The 18,535-nt window shown below is 57.4% G+C and overlaps 1 protein-coding gene across 1 annotated transcript in view; it reads left to right on the top strand.

Annotated features, from left to right (window-relative positions):
- LOC125130067 (maestro heat-like repeat family member 5) overlaps nt 1–18,535 on the top strand; it is a 65,410-nt gene that overhangs the window by 39,513 nt on the left and 7,362 nt on the right. The window contains 6 exon segments of the mRNA XM_047785441.1: nt 810–959; nt 1,479–1,633; nt 12,111–12,270; nt 13,214–13,395; nt 17,697–17,825; nt 17,967–18,191. Coding sequence (XP_047641397.1) covers nt 810–959; nt 1,479–1,633; nt 12,111–12,270; nt 13,214–13,395; nt 17,697–17,825; nt 17,967–18,191 — 1,001 coding nt within the window.

The following is an 18,535-nucleotide window of genomic DNA, read 5'->3' on the forward strand; positions in this document are numbered from 1 at the left end:
GCTCCGTGTGGCTGGTGGCTACCCTCTTGGGCACCACCGCTCTAAGTCTTTCCAGAAGGTCCCACCTAAGCAACTCCTCCAGAAGACTGTGGTCTGCAGCTGTACAGCAGGGACCCCACCTCCCCAGCTTGAGTTTCCCAAGAGCCCCTTCATCCCCCGGAGTGGTTCATGGGCTGGGGTCAGAGGTGACACTCACCCCCCTGGACCTTCAGGGTCCCTCCCGGGAGAATGTGAGCAGCAGCAGAGTCAGGCTCCCGGGCAAATCCTGCTGTGGGACAGGAGCCCTGGGTTCTGGACCCAGCCTGGCCCTGCCCAGCCCTACTGTGCACCATAGACACACCTTCTCAGGCCTGGGGGTTGGCCAAGGTGACCTTGAAGATCCTTCAAAGGGCTGGAGCTGGGTTGCTCTTGACTGAAACTCTGTAAGAAGCAGGACTGGGTGGAAGCTAGCAGATGAGGCAGCCCCTGAGGTGAGGCCAGGGCAGAGGAGGGAAGGAGAGGATGCTGGCCTGGCTACCTGTGACCCAGGACAAGACTGGGGTCCGAGTGAGGAAGGGGGCTGTGTCCTGGCCCTTTTGTGGGCATCAGCCCTCTCATCCTGCCGCTGGGGTGTCATTGGCGCAGAGACGTGCAGACATGAAAAGTGGGTGACATGCTGGGCACCCAGAGGAGTGGGGCTCAGGCATCCAGATTCTAGTTCAGAGACTCAGAGAGCCTGGAACAAAGAGGAGGAGAAGCAGTGGAGGTGGGGACATGGGCGCCCAGCCCAGGTGGCCACGGTGACCTGAGCCTCCATCCCGCTGCTACAGGACGTCACGAAGCAACTCACGATGGCAGAGCTGGCCGACCTCATCTGGACAGCCATCAACGGCCTGGGCTCCTCCAGCCCCTTCCGCGTGCAGGCGGCCGCCGACATGCTGCTGGCTGTCATCCAGGAGCATGGGGCCAGGCTGGAGACTGTGAGGGCGTCATCCGCTGAGGGCCCGCCAGGACGGGGCAGGGGGCAGAGGGACGGGCCCAGTAGTCAGCACCCGGGGGCTAGAGCCTCAGGGCCAAGGCTGTGTCCCTGAGCGTGGGCCTGAGGGGGGAGATAGAGTCCCCACTCTCAGCAGTGACCACCCTGAGAGGTTCCAATGGGGGGCGGGGAGGAAGGGCCTGAGCAGGTGTCCCAGGGCCCTGGGTGTCGTGTGCAGGGTCTGGGACAAACATGCATTGACTGAGCGGCTGCTCCACGCCCAGTGGGGCAGCAGGGGCGGTGGGAGGGGGCACATGCAAGAGTGAGTGGAACTCGTCTCCCCATCAGGCTGGGACACCCTCTCTGACCTGGTGTCAGCGCAGGGAAGTACCTCCCCCCTCAGACTCCCCAGGGCAAGGCTGTGCCGCCCAATCAGGAGAGCACATATCTGAAGTGGCTCCAAGGGGGGGCCTGGCCTCCCCCCAAGACCAGCCCTCGCCCCATACGCCTCTTCCCTGCACAGGTTGCCAACCTGAGCCGGGCCATCCACCTGCAGCTCTGCTCCGTCCGCATCCCCCAAGCCAAGCAGAATGCCCTGCAGGCCATCACCCTGCTGGCCCGGAACCACACCCCCGAGCTGGTGGCCGCCTTCCTGGACTTCTCCATACCTCTGGACAGGTGCCCAGACCACCGCCCTCCCTGCCCCATGGCCACGCCCCCATCCTTCCCGGGGAGGGGGACCCCCCCCCACCAGGGCTGGGAGCGGGGAGGGAGCCACATAGCTGCTCATTTATCGTGCACCTCCTGGGGCCGGCTCTCGGGAGGCACTGCTCACCATTCATTCTGTCAGTTGTAGCATCCAACACTCCCACCCCAGCCTCGACCCCCTGTCACCTGACTGAGAGGGCCCGGAGCCCTGGGTGCTCCTGGCAAGACCCCAGCCAACACCACCCCTTGCCATCCTTCTGCTCCTCCAAGGACCTCCCTTCCTGCCCCACGGTGGCCACCACAGCCCCCAGACCCCTGAGCCTGGAGATGGTACTCTCTCTCCCTAAAATTCCAGTTCCCAATCCTGGGTCTTCCGGCTCTACCACCTGCTACCCATTCACCACGTGCCTGCCTTGAGGCACTCCCTGGACCTTGAGGACGTAGAGTGACCTTGGGAAATCTCACCATGTTTCCCTGGCCACAATGTCGCAGTGTCTGGATCGCCCCTCTTCCAGCGATCTGGCCTCCATCCCCCCCTCAGCCCCCACTCCCACGGTCATGCCCTCATCTCCATCACCCCCAGATTCAAGCATCTCTCCCCTGCTTCTGACCACCGCCCACCTCACTGTCTCTGGTACCCAGTGAGCCTCTGCCCTCCAGGACCTGCCCATTCACTGCCTTGCCCACCTTCTCGTGGCCCCTCGCCTGTCATTCATCTCCCTCCTGCCAGCATAGATTCCATCTTCCCGGGTTTAAGGAACTCCCTGGACACACCGCCAAGCCCCTGGGCCCCTCTGTCACGTTTGGCTGGCAGAACTCACCTCCAGTTAAACCTGCCTCTACCCTGCACGCCGGCACCTGTGCAGCCAGGTGCAGGAAGAACACACCCCACCCTGCGTATCCCAGTCACACGCCTCCACAGGCCCCTCAGTGCTGCCTGGAAACGAGCTGCCTGTCCCCGCCTCTCCCTCTCCTCAAGCCCCGCCCCTCTGACCCTCTTCACACCCAGCCACCAACCTTGGTTCCATTCCACTGAAAAACCAGAAGCCACCAGAAGAGAACTCCCACAAGCTCCCAGCACCTGCACCTGCTCCCAGCACCTGCACCTGCTTCCGGGAAGATTTCTAACTTCCTTGTGACCTTTTTGGTTCCGTTAGTAATGTCTAGTTTCCTTGCATTGTGACCCGAGACTGGCATCTCAAGTTTCTGCTTTCTGGAATTTACTGATCCTTTGAACAGTTTATGTGACTATTCCACGGGGAGCTGAGAAGCTGTCTTTTCTGTGATCAAATGCAGGACTGGCTGTACAGCCACAGGTTTTAGCCTAGTGATTGGTGCTAGGTCTTCTGCCTCCTGACTCAGTCTGTCCATTTGATCTGTCTTGCACTGAGAACGGGGGATTAAACCTGCCTGTTCTTCCCGTGTTTCTCTCTGTGTGTCCTGCCATCTCCTGGGGTTTACGCCACAAGGTCGCCGTGTTATTTGGTGTGTACTTACTCACAAGGGTTCTGTCTTCTTTATGAATTGTGACTTTCAGCATTAAAAACTGGCCTGCCTGTCGCATTTAATGCCCGGAGGGCTCGAATCCCACTTTGTTGTCAGGAGCACTACCTCTGCTTTCAGTTGTTTCCTACTGGCCCAGCAAGCATTTGTCCACGCTTTAGTTCAATCTTCCAGAATCTCTTTGTTCTAGGCGCTATCTTGTAGACAGTATGTAGTTTGGTCTTGATCTGTGATCTAAGGTGAAAATCTTTTTCATGGGTGAGCTAAGTGCATTTACATTTTTTGGTATGAATGAGAGGCTGAATCTCAACTCTGTCGTAATATTTTGTAATTGTGTGTGTTTTATGTGCTATGTTTTTTTTTTCCTGTGAGACATGTATTCTTTGATCTTTAGCTGTTTTTTTTAAGAAGGGTTGTGTTTTTGTTCCAGTTGTTGCCTTTGTACTCCTAACCTATTTCAACACCCTTAGCCCCTTGTTTTCCTATTTAATCTTTCGATAGTAACTAAGAACATTTACCAGTTTTCACGGATATCCTTAAACGCTCATCCACCCATCGCCCTGTAACAACCAGTGAGATAATTCTGTCTTCCTCTCAGCACTGCCTTCTCACTTCTTTGTCCAGATCTTTCCCTGCGATGACAACTCTCAGGACTTACAACAACTTTCACATAAAATAGACCTCACATGTTATTATACATTATAACACGGGGTATACTATTAACACCATATTAATAATGTGGTACAGGGCGTCCCTGGTACTGACCTGTCTTATAACTGGAAGTTTGCACCTTTGACCCCCTTCATCCAATTCCCCCTCCTCCCCTACCTCCCCCAGCCTTACCTCTGGTCTCTCTTTCTATGAGTTTATTTGGGTGTTTTGGGTTTTGTTTTTGTCTTTTTAGGGCCGCACCTGCGGCATACGGAGGTTCCCAAGCTAGGGGTCAAATTGGATCTACCACGGCTGGCCTACACCACAGCTCACAGCAACATGGATCCTTAACCCACTGCGCGAGGCCAGGGATCGAACCTGCATCCTCATGGATCCTAGTCGGGTTTGTTACCACTGAACCACACCGGGAACTCCCTGATTCACTCTTCCTATGTGTTTCAACATGAGCACCACGGTAAGTCTAGTCGCCACCTGTCAGCACACAAAGATACCACACTGACCCTGTGCCCCACACGGTAGAGTCGTCCCCAGGACTTAATCATTTTGTAACTGGAAGTCTGTACCCCTTAATCTCCCTCTTCTCTCTCTCTCTCGATTGCAGTTTTGAGTGTTAGTGGTGCTCCGTTTTTGTGCGCCGTCTTCAGAGACTCCGGTCCCTCGAGCGCCAGTCTTGCCTCTTGCCTGTCTTCCACTTCCACGACTTTCTCCGTGGCCCCTTCACGCCTGTCTTTAATGCATCTTTATTTTCTTGGTGGTCAGAACGCTTCCTCAATGCCCCTTACCACGGTTTTTCATTGGAGTCTTATCTTTCCTGAGCACCTTGTAAATTTTTTCCACTTCTAAATTCAATCGGCTCTTCTTTCCTTTCGTATTAGAGGCTCTTTTTTTTTTTTTTTTTTTTTTTTGGTCCTGTTTGAATTTAGAATTCAAAGTGGTTTTTTATATCTTTAAATGTGTTCTGGAGTATATTGGCCCGCATCTGGGGTGCTGTCCTAACAACTTTTCTGCTTCATGGTCGTTTTTTGGGGGAGGAATTTTCTCATTTGATGTGTGTCTTTTTGTTTTCTGGGAGGTTTTTGCAACAACTCTACAGATCTATAACTTCTCTCCAGTTCATCTACAACACTGTTGGAGTGTTTGGTAGGATTTCAAGTTCAATGGCACCCTCTTCTGTCAGTCCAGCGAAGTCTGGATAACCTAGCAGGTTTTCAGCTTGGAGGTAGGTGGAAGGAAAGGCTATGAATCCAGTTTTTAGGTGCGTGTTTCTCTTGCGGGTCCTTCAGTTTTTCCTTTTTGCACCTTTTTACCTTTTTACCAGCCGGTTTCCAATGGGGACGTCTTTCTCCGGTGCCCTTTTTTCCTCCCCAAAGCTGTGTGTCTTGAAAGCTGCCCTTCAAATGAGCCTATTCCTCAGCCGCCTTCCTGTGGTCCCTTGGTCTCCCTTTTCACTTTTTTAATATTTTCAGACTTCAGACGGACCTCGTCTTCCCGAAGGTGATCTAGATTAACTCTGAGCCCGCTGCTGGCTCTGTCTGCCCTCCTCTCCTCTCCGTGGCTCCTCTCGTGCTGCCTGCATCTGCCGCAAAGCCTTGCCGCGAGCAGAGCTGCGCTGGGATGGTAGCGGCTGCAGGCTGGGGCGGGCAGGTCGCTTTCCCGCTTCTTGTGTGTCTTCTCGGAAGTCACAGTGGGGTATAGTTTTCCTTTCCCTTCTTGTTTTTCAAGGAAATCCTGATCAGCGGGGGCACCCAGACGGCCACAGTGGTCCTTAGTTGCCCAGGTCTAGAATTCAGTTTTTTCGGTGCTGGAATTCATATCTTATTTCCTCAGCTCTCAGAACCCCATCTTTTCCAACTTCGACCTCCGTGAGGTGGGAGCGCATTTTACCTTGATGGTCTGACGTGGGGTCTCAGTCACCTGGGGACACTCTCAGCCCGAGACCCTTCACATGTAAAAGTCTCTACTGGAGGGGGGTTTTTGTGGGGGCACTGGTGATGTGAATTCAGACCCCAAAGTGAACTTTATGGCTCGGATTCTCAGGAGAACCCCCTCTGCTTTCCTCAGGTGCTGAGGGAGCAGCAGGTTTTCTTGCTGTTTCTTTCTGCAAAGGCAGGGTTTTCATTTCCTTCTATCGCCTGCAGCCCTTGGGGTGCCCCCATTAGACCCCCACCTGGATAACTTTTCTTTCTTAGAAGCCCATGAAATCATAGTGATGGGTCCTGAAAGCATAAGCAGAGTCGAGTGGGAGGTGCCTCCCAGGATTCTCTTGTTATCTGGCTTTTCTCTCTCACGTTGTTTCCTCCCTCAATGTTCAGTATATCTGGAGTTTGTTCGTGTTCATTGCTGTATAGTATTCCATCGCTGGATGCGAGCTGCCCGGTGACCACAGGTTTGGGTCTTTGGTTATCAGTGCCACTGTGAATTTGCTCATACGGGTGCCCCGAGGACCATCCACACCCATTTTCCGTAGTGCTGGCACGTAGCCACCTCCAACATAGGATGCGAAATGTTGACAAAATGCTAAAACCCCCACTGGCTCCCACAGCAAGAGTTCCTGCTGCTCCACATCCTCACCAACACTTAACAACAATGCTTTAGCCACAACCATCAAAACCTTAGCCCCTCCGGCAGGTGGGATTAACCATAGTTGCATATCGATGTTCGCTTTGCTGATTCAACAATGAGGCTGTCCATCTCTCACATGCTTTTGGCCACTGAGACGCCGCCTTTGGTGAGATGCCTGTTCAGGGATCCTACACACTTTCCTACTGCGTTGTCCCTCTTTTTCTTACCAATTTCTAGAAACTCTTGATGTAATCTGCACACACGTCCTCTGTTGCTTATTACGTGACCTATCTCCTTCCGTTCCGCAGCTTTCCTCTCTCTCCCTTACGAGGGTCTTTGATGAAAAGGAGTTCCAAGTTCCATCAGCCTCAGAAGTGACCTTATACAACAAGGTCCTACTCTACAGCACGGGGAGCTGTATTCAATATCCTGTGATCGATTACAATGGAAAAGAACCTAAAAAATCAGGTAGCGTTCCCTGGTGGCTCAGCATGTTAAGGATCTGGCATTTCTGCTGTGGCTCAGGTCACAGCTGTGGCGCAGGTTCAGTCCCTGGCTTGGCAACTTTTGCATGCTACAGGCATGGCCCATAATAATAACAATAATAATAATAATAATAATGTATATGGATATATATGTATCCCTGAATCACTTTGCTCTACAGCCAATACTAACATAACATTGTAAATCAACTATACTTCAATATTTTTTTTGTCTTTTTTTGCCTTTTCTAGGGCAACTCCCGCAGCATATGGAGGTTCCCAGGCTAGGGGTCGAATCGGAGCTGTAGCCGCCGGCCTACACCAGAGCCACAGCAACGCGGGATCCGAGCCGCGTCTGCGACCTACACCCACAGTTCACGGCAACGCCAGATCCTTAACCCACTGAGCAAGGCCAGGGATTGAACCTGCAACCTCATGGTTCCTAGTTGGATTCGTTAACCACTGAGCCTCGACAGAAACTCCAACTATACCTCATTTTTATTTCCTAAAAGTCCTAGTGTTTGCCTTTCTCATTCAGGCCTCCAACCACCTGGACGTGATTTCCATGTAGATGCGAGTTGGGTTCCAGTTTCTTCTAACTGTCTGGCATCCTTTCTGGAACACCCCTGCCTCTTCCTGCAGCTCTGGGTGCTTCCTTCCTGGGGTCGAGGGCCGTATGCTGGGGACCTGCGTTCGGGCTCTCTCTGCTCAGCACTGCTCTGCTGGTCTGTCCCGCGGCCATCACCTGGGGTTCTAACTCCTACAACTTTATAATAATTCACCTCCCGGATGCAGAAAGGGCCCCCTCCTCCACAAAACTGTTTGCATGTCTGCGTAACTTTCAGAATCATTTTGCCAAGCTTTCTGCTTTTCCCTTTTTCCTTCTTCACCCTTGGCCGGCTGCCCTAATTAGATCGGCCCTCGACGTTGGACCAGGAGGAATCCTTGGTTTGTCAGGCACATCCATCATTGCTCTATGCATGGCCTGCTTTAATTTACTTCTCTTCTTAGAGCAGGGATTCTTCTTGGTCATGGAAGACACGCCTGTGCGGCCATCACCCGGCCACAGCACGGGCCTTGGTCAGGAGCCACCTCTAAGGACAGGGATGCCAGCCGTCCCTGCTTCCTCCCCCGCCCGCTCGGCCACCCAAGCCCCCTCATTCTTTCTTTTTAGCCAGTGTGATTGCATCTAAACATAGTCCTAAAAACTTTCTTATAGCTCTTATAATTATAGTTTTTATAATTTTTTATAGAGTATCGTGTCGAGTGTAGCCTTTGGAGAGGTGGTCGCTGGCCGGAGAGCAATAGAGACGTTTAGATCCGGGTTGTCTATTCGAATATAAATCTATTCCACTATAAATTCCTTTCTTTAGTGTCGCGTTGTGTGTGCCTTTCCATCTTTTTCATAGGCTCTCTTTCTTTCTCGGGGCCGTTCTAGGTTTGCAGGAGAATTAGGCAGAAAGCACAGCGCTTTCCCCCACTTGGCTTCCTCCCCCGCTGGTCTCCTGTCTCGGTGCCGTCTTGCCTTGGTGGGGCTCGCTTGTCGCGGTGGCTGAGCCAGTTGCTACATCCTCATTCACTGACGTCCACAGTCTACCTGGGGTTCACCCTCGGTGCCGCACGTTCTGTGGACGTGGCCAAGAACTCACGACTACAGTATCACGCGGACTAGTTCCCCCACCCTAAACCCCCTGCCCTCTGCCTCCCTCCGCCCACAGCCCCCCGGCAACCACTGATGTTTTGACTGTCTCCATGGTTTGGCCTTTTCCAGAATGTCACGGAGTTGGGATCACTCTATTCCAACTCTGTATGCAGCCTTTTTAAGTTGGCTTCTGTCGCATTGTGAATGCATTTCAGGTTCCCCTATTTCTTCACGGCACTCACTCTCACTCTTAGGAACCCTTTCTTTCTTAGTTCCATTTTTTGGGGGGAGGGGGGCAAGGTGACATGATTACCATCATAAGTCTAGTTAACATTTGTCATCATACATAGTTACAGATTGTTTTGTTTTGAGAACTTTTCTTTTTGTTTGTTTCGTTGTCTTTTTGTCTTTTTAGGGCCGCTCCCGCGGCATATGGAGGTTCCCACGCTAGGGGTCTCATCGGAGCTGTAGCCACCGGCCTACGCTGCAGCCATAGCCACTCCAGATTTGAGCCGCGTCTGCGACCCACACCCCAGCTCACGGCAACGCCGGATCCTTCACCCACGGAGCAAGGCCTCATCCTCATGGATACTAGTCGGATTCCCACCATGACAGGAAAGTCAGGTTTGCACCTTTGACTCGCTTTGCCAATGTCACCCCCCAACCCTCGCTTCTAGCAGTCGCCAGCCCGCTCTCTGTACCCATGAGCTTGGGTCGTTTGGTTGGGTTGGGTTTTGGCTTCATTTTCGATTCCACATCGAAGCAGGACCACACGATGTTTGTCCTTCTCTGTCTGACTCAGTTCCGTCCGCACAGTGCCCTCAAGGTCCATCCGTGTGGCCCCACCCGGCAAGTGGGCCCCTCCTTTTTAGAGCTGAATAAGGTGTTTATTTTATATATATATGTAAAGTGCTGTATATGCTACCTCTTCTTTATCCGTTGATCACCTGATGGACAGTTAGGTGTTTTCCACATCTGGGCGATTGTAAATAACGCTGCTGTCAACATGGGGGGAGGGGAGCAGCTCTCTTTTCAAGTTAGTGGTTTCATATTCTACAGATAAATACCCAGAAGCGAGATCGCTGGGTCGTATTTCTGGCTCAATGTTCAGTCTTTCGATGACTCTGCGTGCTGGTTTCCGTAGAGGCTGCGCCGCTTTACATTCTTGTCGACGGTGCACGAGGCTCCCCTCCGCACACGCTCACCAGCACCCACCGTTTCTTCTCTTCTGGGCCGCAGGCGTCCTGCAGGGGTGAGGGGAGGTCTCCTTGTGGTTTGACGAGTGATGCTGAGCATCTTTTCATGGATCTGCTGGCCATCTGTGTGTCTTCTTCGGGAAAAGGTCTCTTCAGATCCTCCACCCATTTCTTAGATTGTGTGGGGATGTTTTTATTTGCTTTTGCGATTGAGATGTGGCACATATTTTGGATAGTGACCCCTTTCATATATACAATCTGCAAGGGTTTTCTCGCATTCGGTACGTCGCCGTCTCATTTTGTCGATGGTGTCCTTGGCCAGGCAGACGTTTTTGGTCTGAGGTGGTCCGGCTGGTTGATTTTTGCTCTTGTCGCCTTTGCTTTCAGATGCAAAAGACGATTTTGCCAGAAATGATGCCAAGGAGCTGACCACCTGGGTTTTCTGGGCGTTCTATAGTTTCCGGTCTCGCATTCACGTCACTGATGCCTGTTGAGCGCATCCTGTGTGTTGCCAGATAGAGGCCCAGCTTTATTCTTTCGCCCGCGGCTGTTCAGTTTTCCCAACACCGTCCTTTCTCCGGTGTGTGTTCTTGGTTCCTTTGTTGTACATTAATGGACCATGTTTGTGTGGGCTTATTTCTGGGCTGGGAACACTCTGTTGACTTGGCTCCCAGAAGCCCATGCCTGGCTCTCCCCCCAGCGCCCCCTGACTTTCGTAGCTCGGAGGCCACAGGGCTGAGCCTCACGCCTCGTCTTCTCTAGTGGCCGCTTCTATTCCCGTGGCTTAAATATCACCTAAACCCCAACGCCTCCCACGTGCTCACCCCTGCTGACGGCCACACTGGGACGTCTAAGGGGCATCCCACACTTGGCCAGCGCAGACCACAGCCCTGACCTTCCCCTGCACCTGCTGGTCCTGCAGACTCCCTGTGGCAGACGTGGCGATTCCATCCACCAGCTCGGCGTCATCCTGGCTCCTCCCTACCCACCCCCACAGCCCGACCTCGGGGAAATCCTGCAGTTCCCCTGCTACCCCCCACCCACCACCACCACCCCCATCAGGACACGACCAGCCCTCACCACGAGTCCTGACCCATTTCCACCCCCTCCCTCCTAGCAGTCCTTTACATACAGGTCAAACCACCTCTGGTGCCAACGGAGCCCCAGCCCGCAGCACACCCTCGCTCCCAGAGAACACATCACCTAAGCCTCTCTAGGCAGCTCTGCCCCCAAGACGCGGAGTGACTGGCCTGGGTCACCCAGCCAGCTCGGGGCAGAGTGGAGATTGGAGCCCAGGCCCTTCAGACACTGAAGGCCCCCCTCCTTCCAGGTGGCTGGTGACCTCAGTCTGGACTCTCCCAGGGTCCTCTGAGCCAACGCAGCCCAGCATCAGATGGGACTGGGGTGGCCTCCCCAGGGTTCAAGGGCAGCCTGCCTTGGGTCTGCCTCAAAGCTGGGGGTGGCAGCTCATCCGGCCCCCAACTTTGCTCTCCCAGCCCTCACCTCATCGTTCCAGAGTCCCTCCTGTCCCTCCAGCCCCTTCCATCCAGTGCTCAGGCCAAAGACACCTAGTGCAGAAAACAAGAGGTCCGCCACAGCCGCTAACGTGGGAGACCCTCAGGGCCCCCGCCTCCGCAGGCCTCACAGGACCAGGCCGAAGGGCTGTGGGACGAGGCAGGCCTGACCCCAGCACCAGCTTCCGGGTTCCAGGCAGGGCCCTGATCAGGGCACATTCTGCTCCAGTCCTTGGTTCCCTCACGTGCACAATGGGCTCAAGGACACTGCAAAGCTCTGCACACAACAGTGAAGGCCCCTCCCTTGGCCCAGGCTAGGCCCAGGGGAGCTGGATTCCAGCAAACCCAGGCCTGAGAGGAAGCACTCAGGGAAGGCTTCCAGGAGGAAGAGACTGTACAGTGAGCCTTAAAGGCTGAGCGGGAATAGGCCAGGTGAGGAGGCCCCGAGGCAGGAGAGGAGGGAAGGCAGACAGGCCCTACAGGTCAGAGGGTAGGGGTCAGAGGGTGACAGATTTGGGCACCAGCTGGACTGGCTCTGATAGTACTTGGGAGCCATTGAAGGTGACAGAGTCAGAGTCTGAGCTGGGGTGAGAGGGCCCTGGAGGAGAGACCCTGAAGGTGGGGAGACCCAGGAACACAGTTCAGGGCAGCTGGCCCAGGCTCTGCCTCGTCGCCCAGGCAGTGCCCACCCTGTCCCGCCTCCACCCCTCCCCCTCCTCGAGATGCTCTCAGCCACCCTCACCCACCCACCCTGCCGGGGTCCAGCTCGGGACCCAGCCTGCCCCTCCCGCCCCGGGCCCCTCACCCGAGGCCCTGGTCATGGTGGCCAGCTAGGTGTGACCCAGCGCGGCCCTCATGGCCCCTCTCTGCCCACAGCCACGCCTCCCTGCTGTGGAAGGCCCTGGGGGCCGAGCAGCCCTCCAGCCGCCTGGTGCTGGCCATGCTGCTGGCCTGGCTGCAGGAGCGGCCCCTGCCCACCAGACCCAGCGACAGCCGCCCCCAGCCCAAGGAGAAGGGCCACCTGCCCTCCATGGCCGTGAGTCTGCCACCCTCCCCAGACGCCAGCCCCACTGCCCCGCCGGGGGCCTTCAGCCAGACCGTGCGCCAGGCCCCCATTCCCAGGCCTCTGAAGCCCAGCCCTGCCCAGCCTGGCCTGGGGGAGGGGGCCTCCTCCACACAGGCCCTGGGTCCAGGCCCGGCTCCCCGCTTCTGGCTCTGACCACCCCAGCCGGGTTCAGCTGGAGCGGAAGGGCGTGGAGAGATCCATGAACCCCCACACTTGGTACTGTAAGTGGTCGATTCTGGAAAGATCCTAGAGGCCGCCTCCCGCAGCTCCCACCTTCCCACTGGAACCTCCCCCGACCCCAGCTTTCCCCACAGGCCCTGCACGCACAGCCGCAGGAGCAGGGAGCTCACCTCCTAACACACCACACCTGCCCCCTGGGCTGCACCCCAACCCTGTTTTATGCCAGGCTAAGAACCCCCACCCCACCCCACGAGCCCCCGAGCTGTGGCCCAGAGCCCATAGCTGCCCGCCCCCACCCGGAGCCCCCCAGACAAGCTGCTGCCCGCAGCAGACAGGCGCAACGGCTGAACCTGGCCAAGGGAAGCCCCAGTCTGTTCCCACGCTCACCCAGGGTCAGCCCTGCTCTGTGGCCCCCAGCCCCCCACCCTCCTGTAGAATATCACACCTAGTGTGGGGCCAGCAGGGCAGCCCACACAGGGGACAGCGACTAAGCTGGGCAGGCAGAGTGACAGGGTCAGTGGGATGCAGGGCCCAGGCCGCAGGGGGAATGGCAGGAGACGGGGAGGCGGCCAGAGGGACGGCCAGGCCGGGGGGCGGGGGGGGGACGTCTCGGGGCCTTGGCTCTGGCCCTGGGGGCTGTGGCCGGGGAGGCGCGGCAAGACAGGGGTGTGGGCAGAGGGCTGCTCGCGGGCCTGGCCACCAGACCTCTCAGCAGCCCCCGCGGCCCCAACAGGCCATGAACGTGCTGCACGAGCTGCTGTTCGCCCAAGAGTTCAAGAAGGCCATGCGGGAGGCCTTCCCCGAGCTCCTCCTGGTCCTCCTCACCCAGATGCACTACATCCTGGAGCTGACCCTGCCCGAGGAGCCACAGCCCAGCCAGGAGGCCCCGGGGGCGGCCATGCCCCGTGCCCAGAGGTAAGGCCAGGCTTCCAGTGGAGACACTGGCTTTGGGGCTGAGTGCAGGTTCCAGGCCGGGCAGCTCGGAGCAGCAGGCGATCATTCTCACACGTCCAGGGCGAGTGGTCGAACCCCCTCGTGCGCCTCCGGCTTCGGGCACCTCCGCTGTGCTTGCTGTTCCCGGTCGTAGACGCGGTCCTTGCATTTCCGCCTCATCTTCAGTGTGCGTTTCTGTGTCTAAATTTCCCTTTTCTTCTAAGGACACCTGCCATGATGAGTTAGGGCCACCCCAATGACCTCATCTTAACTTGATTCCATCAGCAAGGCCCCAACTTCCAAACGAGCGCACACGCATGGGGACCCAGGGTCAGGACTTGAAACAGCTTCTGGGGACACAACTGCGTCCCCATCAGATGTGACTCCACACACCAGCTGCGGCCAGTACGGCAGCCAGCACACAGGGGGCATCCTGCCTCCCGGTGACCGTGGGTGCCTGGCAGCAGAGACACCCGGACACAGCGGGCACATGGGGACTCCAGGTGCCACAGGGGGCACCATGTCTCACCCACTGTGGTCCCTGCGGGATTCTGCGAGATCAATGTGCCCCTTTCATAGATGAGGAAACTGAGGCTCGGAGAGGGTCAGAGGCTTCCCCTGAGCCACACAGAATGTCCACGCGTTGCTAAGCTAGAGCCTATAGGATGGCAGAGGTGTCTGCCCTGCCACCACTCGGCCCCTGTCCACAGGGCTCTGGACCCTGGCACATTCTTGCTCTGGTGACATAGACGGTTGTCCGTCTGCCCCGCATGCCTGACCAGCGTGGACAGGATTTTCGTGGGAGGACCCGCGCCCCGCCAGCCACGTTCAGGCCACGGCACGAGCTGGCAGCCTTGCCTTCCCTCTGGACAATAGGTCACATCTTGAGAAACCCACCAAGCAACTCTTTCAAAACCGCCGGGGCCCGACTCTTTTCATTTGTTTGTATTATGATGTGAGCTCCCGACAATTTGTCAGTTTTAACCGCTCTCCCCAAGGCACGTCACAGAAAAAAAACGTCACTTCTTCTCATATTGCTTCTGAATTCGAATGTGCATTAAGTTCCTTTTTTATTCAAATCAACCATGCAAAATGCATGAATCTTCCCTAATAAGCTAATAAAACATTCTCCTCCCAGAAATAGGAGGGTTAGGAGAAGGCTGTGATGAGCCGCCTCCATCCATCAGCTTCCTCCCCACCCCGCACAGGTCCAGCCTCCCCAGCTGTCCCTGCTCCCCCCTTCCCCCCGCCCCCACTCACTGCCCCCCCCGGTTGCCCCTAAATCAGATCAGGTGGTGCCTGTGTTCAGAAGCCTCCCTGCTCCTCCCCAATCAAGCCGAGAAGGACGGCATCCTTACAGTGAAGTGGCCCACTGGCCCTTCTCATCTGGCTCCCCATTGAGGAGGGCAGCTGCTACCACAGGCCCTCGGAGGGCAGCACTGCCCAGGTGGGCCACTGTGGTGATGCCAGGTGCAGTGTTACCATCAAGGAAGTCCAGGGCCAAGGAGATCAGGGCACTCACTACCGAGAGTGCCCCTGTCCGGCGGGGGGGCCCCGCAGCGTGGGGTGACCCGGGACACCTGCGGCAGGCTCAAGGCAGGGTCAGACTGGTGCTGGGTCTGGAGTTCCTGACATCCTGCTAAGCTGGGCTGGCCCCAGGACCAGCAAGTAGGGGTTGGCAGGGCTTGCTGCCAGGACAGGAAAAAGTGTTACCAGCCCTGCCTATGGGCCCTTCTCATTCCTCTGCATCTCCAATGAACAAAATCCCTTTCTTTTAGAGACACTTTCTGCTTTGGTCCATTCTCAGCCAGGCCCTCCTCAAGCCCAATTTCCATCCTGCCCCATGTAGGACTTCTCCTTCCTCTTGTTTCTTCCCTTGTGGGCTGAGTCTCTTTAGCGGCAGTGGAGCGTCTCCTTTCTCTTTATTTCAAAGACACTCCCTTCAACAAATTTCCTTTTTTTGCCCTGGCTGCCAGGAAGCTCCTACATAAAGTTAATGTTCAGTAATCCTTCACTGCAGCACGGGGATGCTTCCTTTTGTTTCTCACCTCCTGATCAGTCCTCTTTTAAACATAATTATTAAGTTTAATTTAAAGCTCTTGTATTTAAAACACTATACATGGTCCTGGGTTTTGGCAACTGACCCGCGATGAATACGCCATTAATACTGCTATGCTGTTTGGGGTCCGGATCTGAGAGCTAAGATCACATCCTAACCCCCCTGCGAGCCCACTGAGCTGCTCTCTCCAGCTCACGGTCTGGTTTTTCCATCCGTGCCATGTGGCTGCTCCCCACCGGGTGCAGCAAAAGCCTGGGCTGCTCTTTTCCAGGGTGGCCGCCACTCTGGGCCTCCATTTAGGGTTCGAGTTCCTCTCCTCCACTTGCTCACTTGGGCTGATGTGGCCTCGGGCCCAGGGGGCCTCCTGCTTCCTCGGATCCGCAGAGGGTGGTGACTTCCCAGGGTGGAGCAGGGATCCTGAGCGGAGAGGGACCGATGGGGAGGTGTGCTGCTCCGTCCCAGCCTGTCCTCCGCTTACCTCCCTGGTGTCCCCACAGCCCTGCGCTGACCTGCCTCCTTCCCCGGCCCCTGGCCCCACCTCAGCCTCCCTTTCACTCCGTGCTCCCCACAGCTCTTGGTGGAAAAGAGGAAAGGACTGAAGGGACTGTTGATGGCTCGGCCAGCGCTTGCCAAGCATGCCGTGTGCCCCACTCTTTTACCTAATGAATGTGGGTGGCGCCTGCTGTGTCACAGACGGGGCTCACCACGCCACCAGGGAGCTGTCTCTGTGCTCAGGAGCTCACTGCCCCAGGGGAATGTGGACAGCATCAAGTAACAGCCCAGTGGCACATGACACACCAGGGACAGTGCCCTGATGACCCGGGGGCGGGGGGCGCCTCCGGCACACGGTTGCTGAGAACTGGGCCTCTGAGCACAGACCCGAATGATGGGGGGGGCAGAGGGCCTTCCAGGCCAGGGGACCCCAATGGGGAAGGGACAGGAAGGAGGTGACCCCAAGGCTCACCCCAGAGCAGTAGGGAGCCTCGGGGAGCCCGTGCAGAGGGAAGGAGGAGCTGCAGTTGGCACTGGGGCGACGTGCAGAGACGAGGAGACAGAGCGCTGCCTCCTGCTGCTCACGTCTGATGGGGGCTGTCTTTTGGCTCTGGGTCCAAAGGAAAGGATGGTATCCCACTTCCTCATCACCTGGGGACATCTGCAGTCCGTGCCCCGTGGCACTGGTACACAGGACGCCTCGGCTCTGAGCAGACCCTGGAAGCTCCCCACACATCCGCATCCTGCCTCCCACCCCATCTAATGTGCCCCAGGCGTCCTTGGGGTGAGGCTCCAGGAGGGCACGACCTCGGCCACAGAGGAGAGAGGCGTCCCCAGGGGCTCCATCTTCTGTTGGTCACGGGGCTGCAAGGACTTCAGGCGACGGGGTCCCTCTGTGTTGCCAGGGATCCTGGGCTGGGGGTGGTCTTAGATTTGGGGACCCTCAGGGGGTTTATTCACCCCAGTCAACAAGGGCGCCCCCAGCCCAGCCGAACTCATCTTCCCAGAAGCCCTGGTGCGGCCGCAGGGACACAGTGACCGTGAAAGATGGGGCCCAAAGCGCCCCAGGACGCGGAGTTTCCAAGAGCCGTCACAGAGCAGACAAAATGCCACCGTGCCCAGAGTCCCCTTCTCCAGAAACCGTCGCCACTCTGGCTGAGACCAGTGACCTGGAAAACCTCTTTGAGTGGCACCGCTTGGGGCCGGATGACAGGCCGGCTGACATTTGAGTTGGCGCCACCGGGGACTTTGGCGGAGTGGCATTTCAGCCCTTCACATGTGGTTTTTGCAAATTCCATCAGAGCCGTGCGTGGTCCGAGCCGACAGCCCAGTTCCAGGGCTGCGCCTGCTCATCCAGGTGATGCCCCCAGGCAGGGTACCTGGGGAGGGAGACAGGCCACAGAGCTCTTCCCGGGCCTCCCCTGGCTGCCTGCGGCCCCACTGTGCAGGGTTGGAGCCAGAACCTGGCCAGAGGCTGCTTCTGCCTCCCCAGCTGGGCTGTGTGACCAGGGCGGTGCCTGGGCAGCTCCTGTCCCTGACCAGCACACCACCTGGCCATGCTTCCGCTCTGGCACTCCTCCTGAGTGCAGGCGTGCAGGCAGCCCAAGGAACCCGGTTTCCCTGGTCCTCGGGAGTCGCTACGGAGCCTCCCCTGGGCTCCCACGATGCCACAGCGCAGCCTCCTCCCCTCTGCTGCACCCCCTCTGCGGTCTCCCCAGCCCTGTCCCCACAGCTCCAGCCCTGGACAGCCAGCTGTGGACACAGCTATTGCCTCCAGAGGCACCACCCTCCAGATGTGTCTAGAGCGTCCCCTGGGCCCGCCCCCTCAGGAAGTGCCTCAGCTCTCCAGCAGCACCCTGGGGTGCTAGGCCTGGGCCTGACTGGGCACGCGCCGTCCCCACCCTCAGCACAGCCCACACCCATCCCACACGCCAACATTTCTGTTGAAGGAGGGGGGAATGAGCTGCCCCAAGGAACCCCTGTGCTACCGACCCTGAGCCAGGACGGGAGCCAGAAGGCACCTTTCCAGGGAGGGTGGCGGGCCCCCTCCCCGGGCAGGGCTGGCCGGTGACCCCCCGCTCTGCCGCAGCCTGGCGCTGGAGGCGCTGAAGAGCCTGCTGTCCAGCACCGGGCACTGGCAGGACCTGGCCCTCCTGGAGCTGCAGGGCACCTGGGAGCTCTTCGCCACCATCCACACCTACCCGCAGGGCGTGGGCCTTCTCGCCAGGTAGGGGCGGGGCCAGGCTGGGGAGGGGCCTGCCCGGTCACCCTGACCAGGAGCCCGAGCGATGGACTGCAGTGACCCCCAGGCCAGCCCAGGAGCACACAGACTCACGCAGGCACACAGGGCTCCAGGGCACGGAAGCACAGGGACCCGCCCCGTCTCACATGCACACCTGGGGGCCCAGGATGCGGGGATCGTCGTCCTGCCCCCACCCTGGCCTGAGGCCTCCTAGGGGACAAGGGCCAGGTGGGCGCCCATCTATCCCATGTCCGGCCCAGGCCTGGCATCCAGGGGGCCGCCAGTGGGGCAGAGGGAGTGGGAAGCGGGCAGAGGGGTGGGGGCTTGGG

The sequence above is a fragment of the Phacochoerus africanus genome, chromosome 6 (genome assembly GCF_016906955.1).
Source record: "Phacochoerus africanus isolate WHEZ1 chromosome 6, ROS_Pafr_v1, whole genome shotgun sequence".
Classification (NCBI taxonomy): Eukaryota; Metazoa; Chordata; class Mammalia; order Artiodactyla; family Suidae; genus Phacochoerus; species Phacochoerus africanus.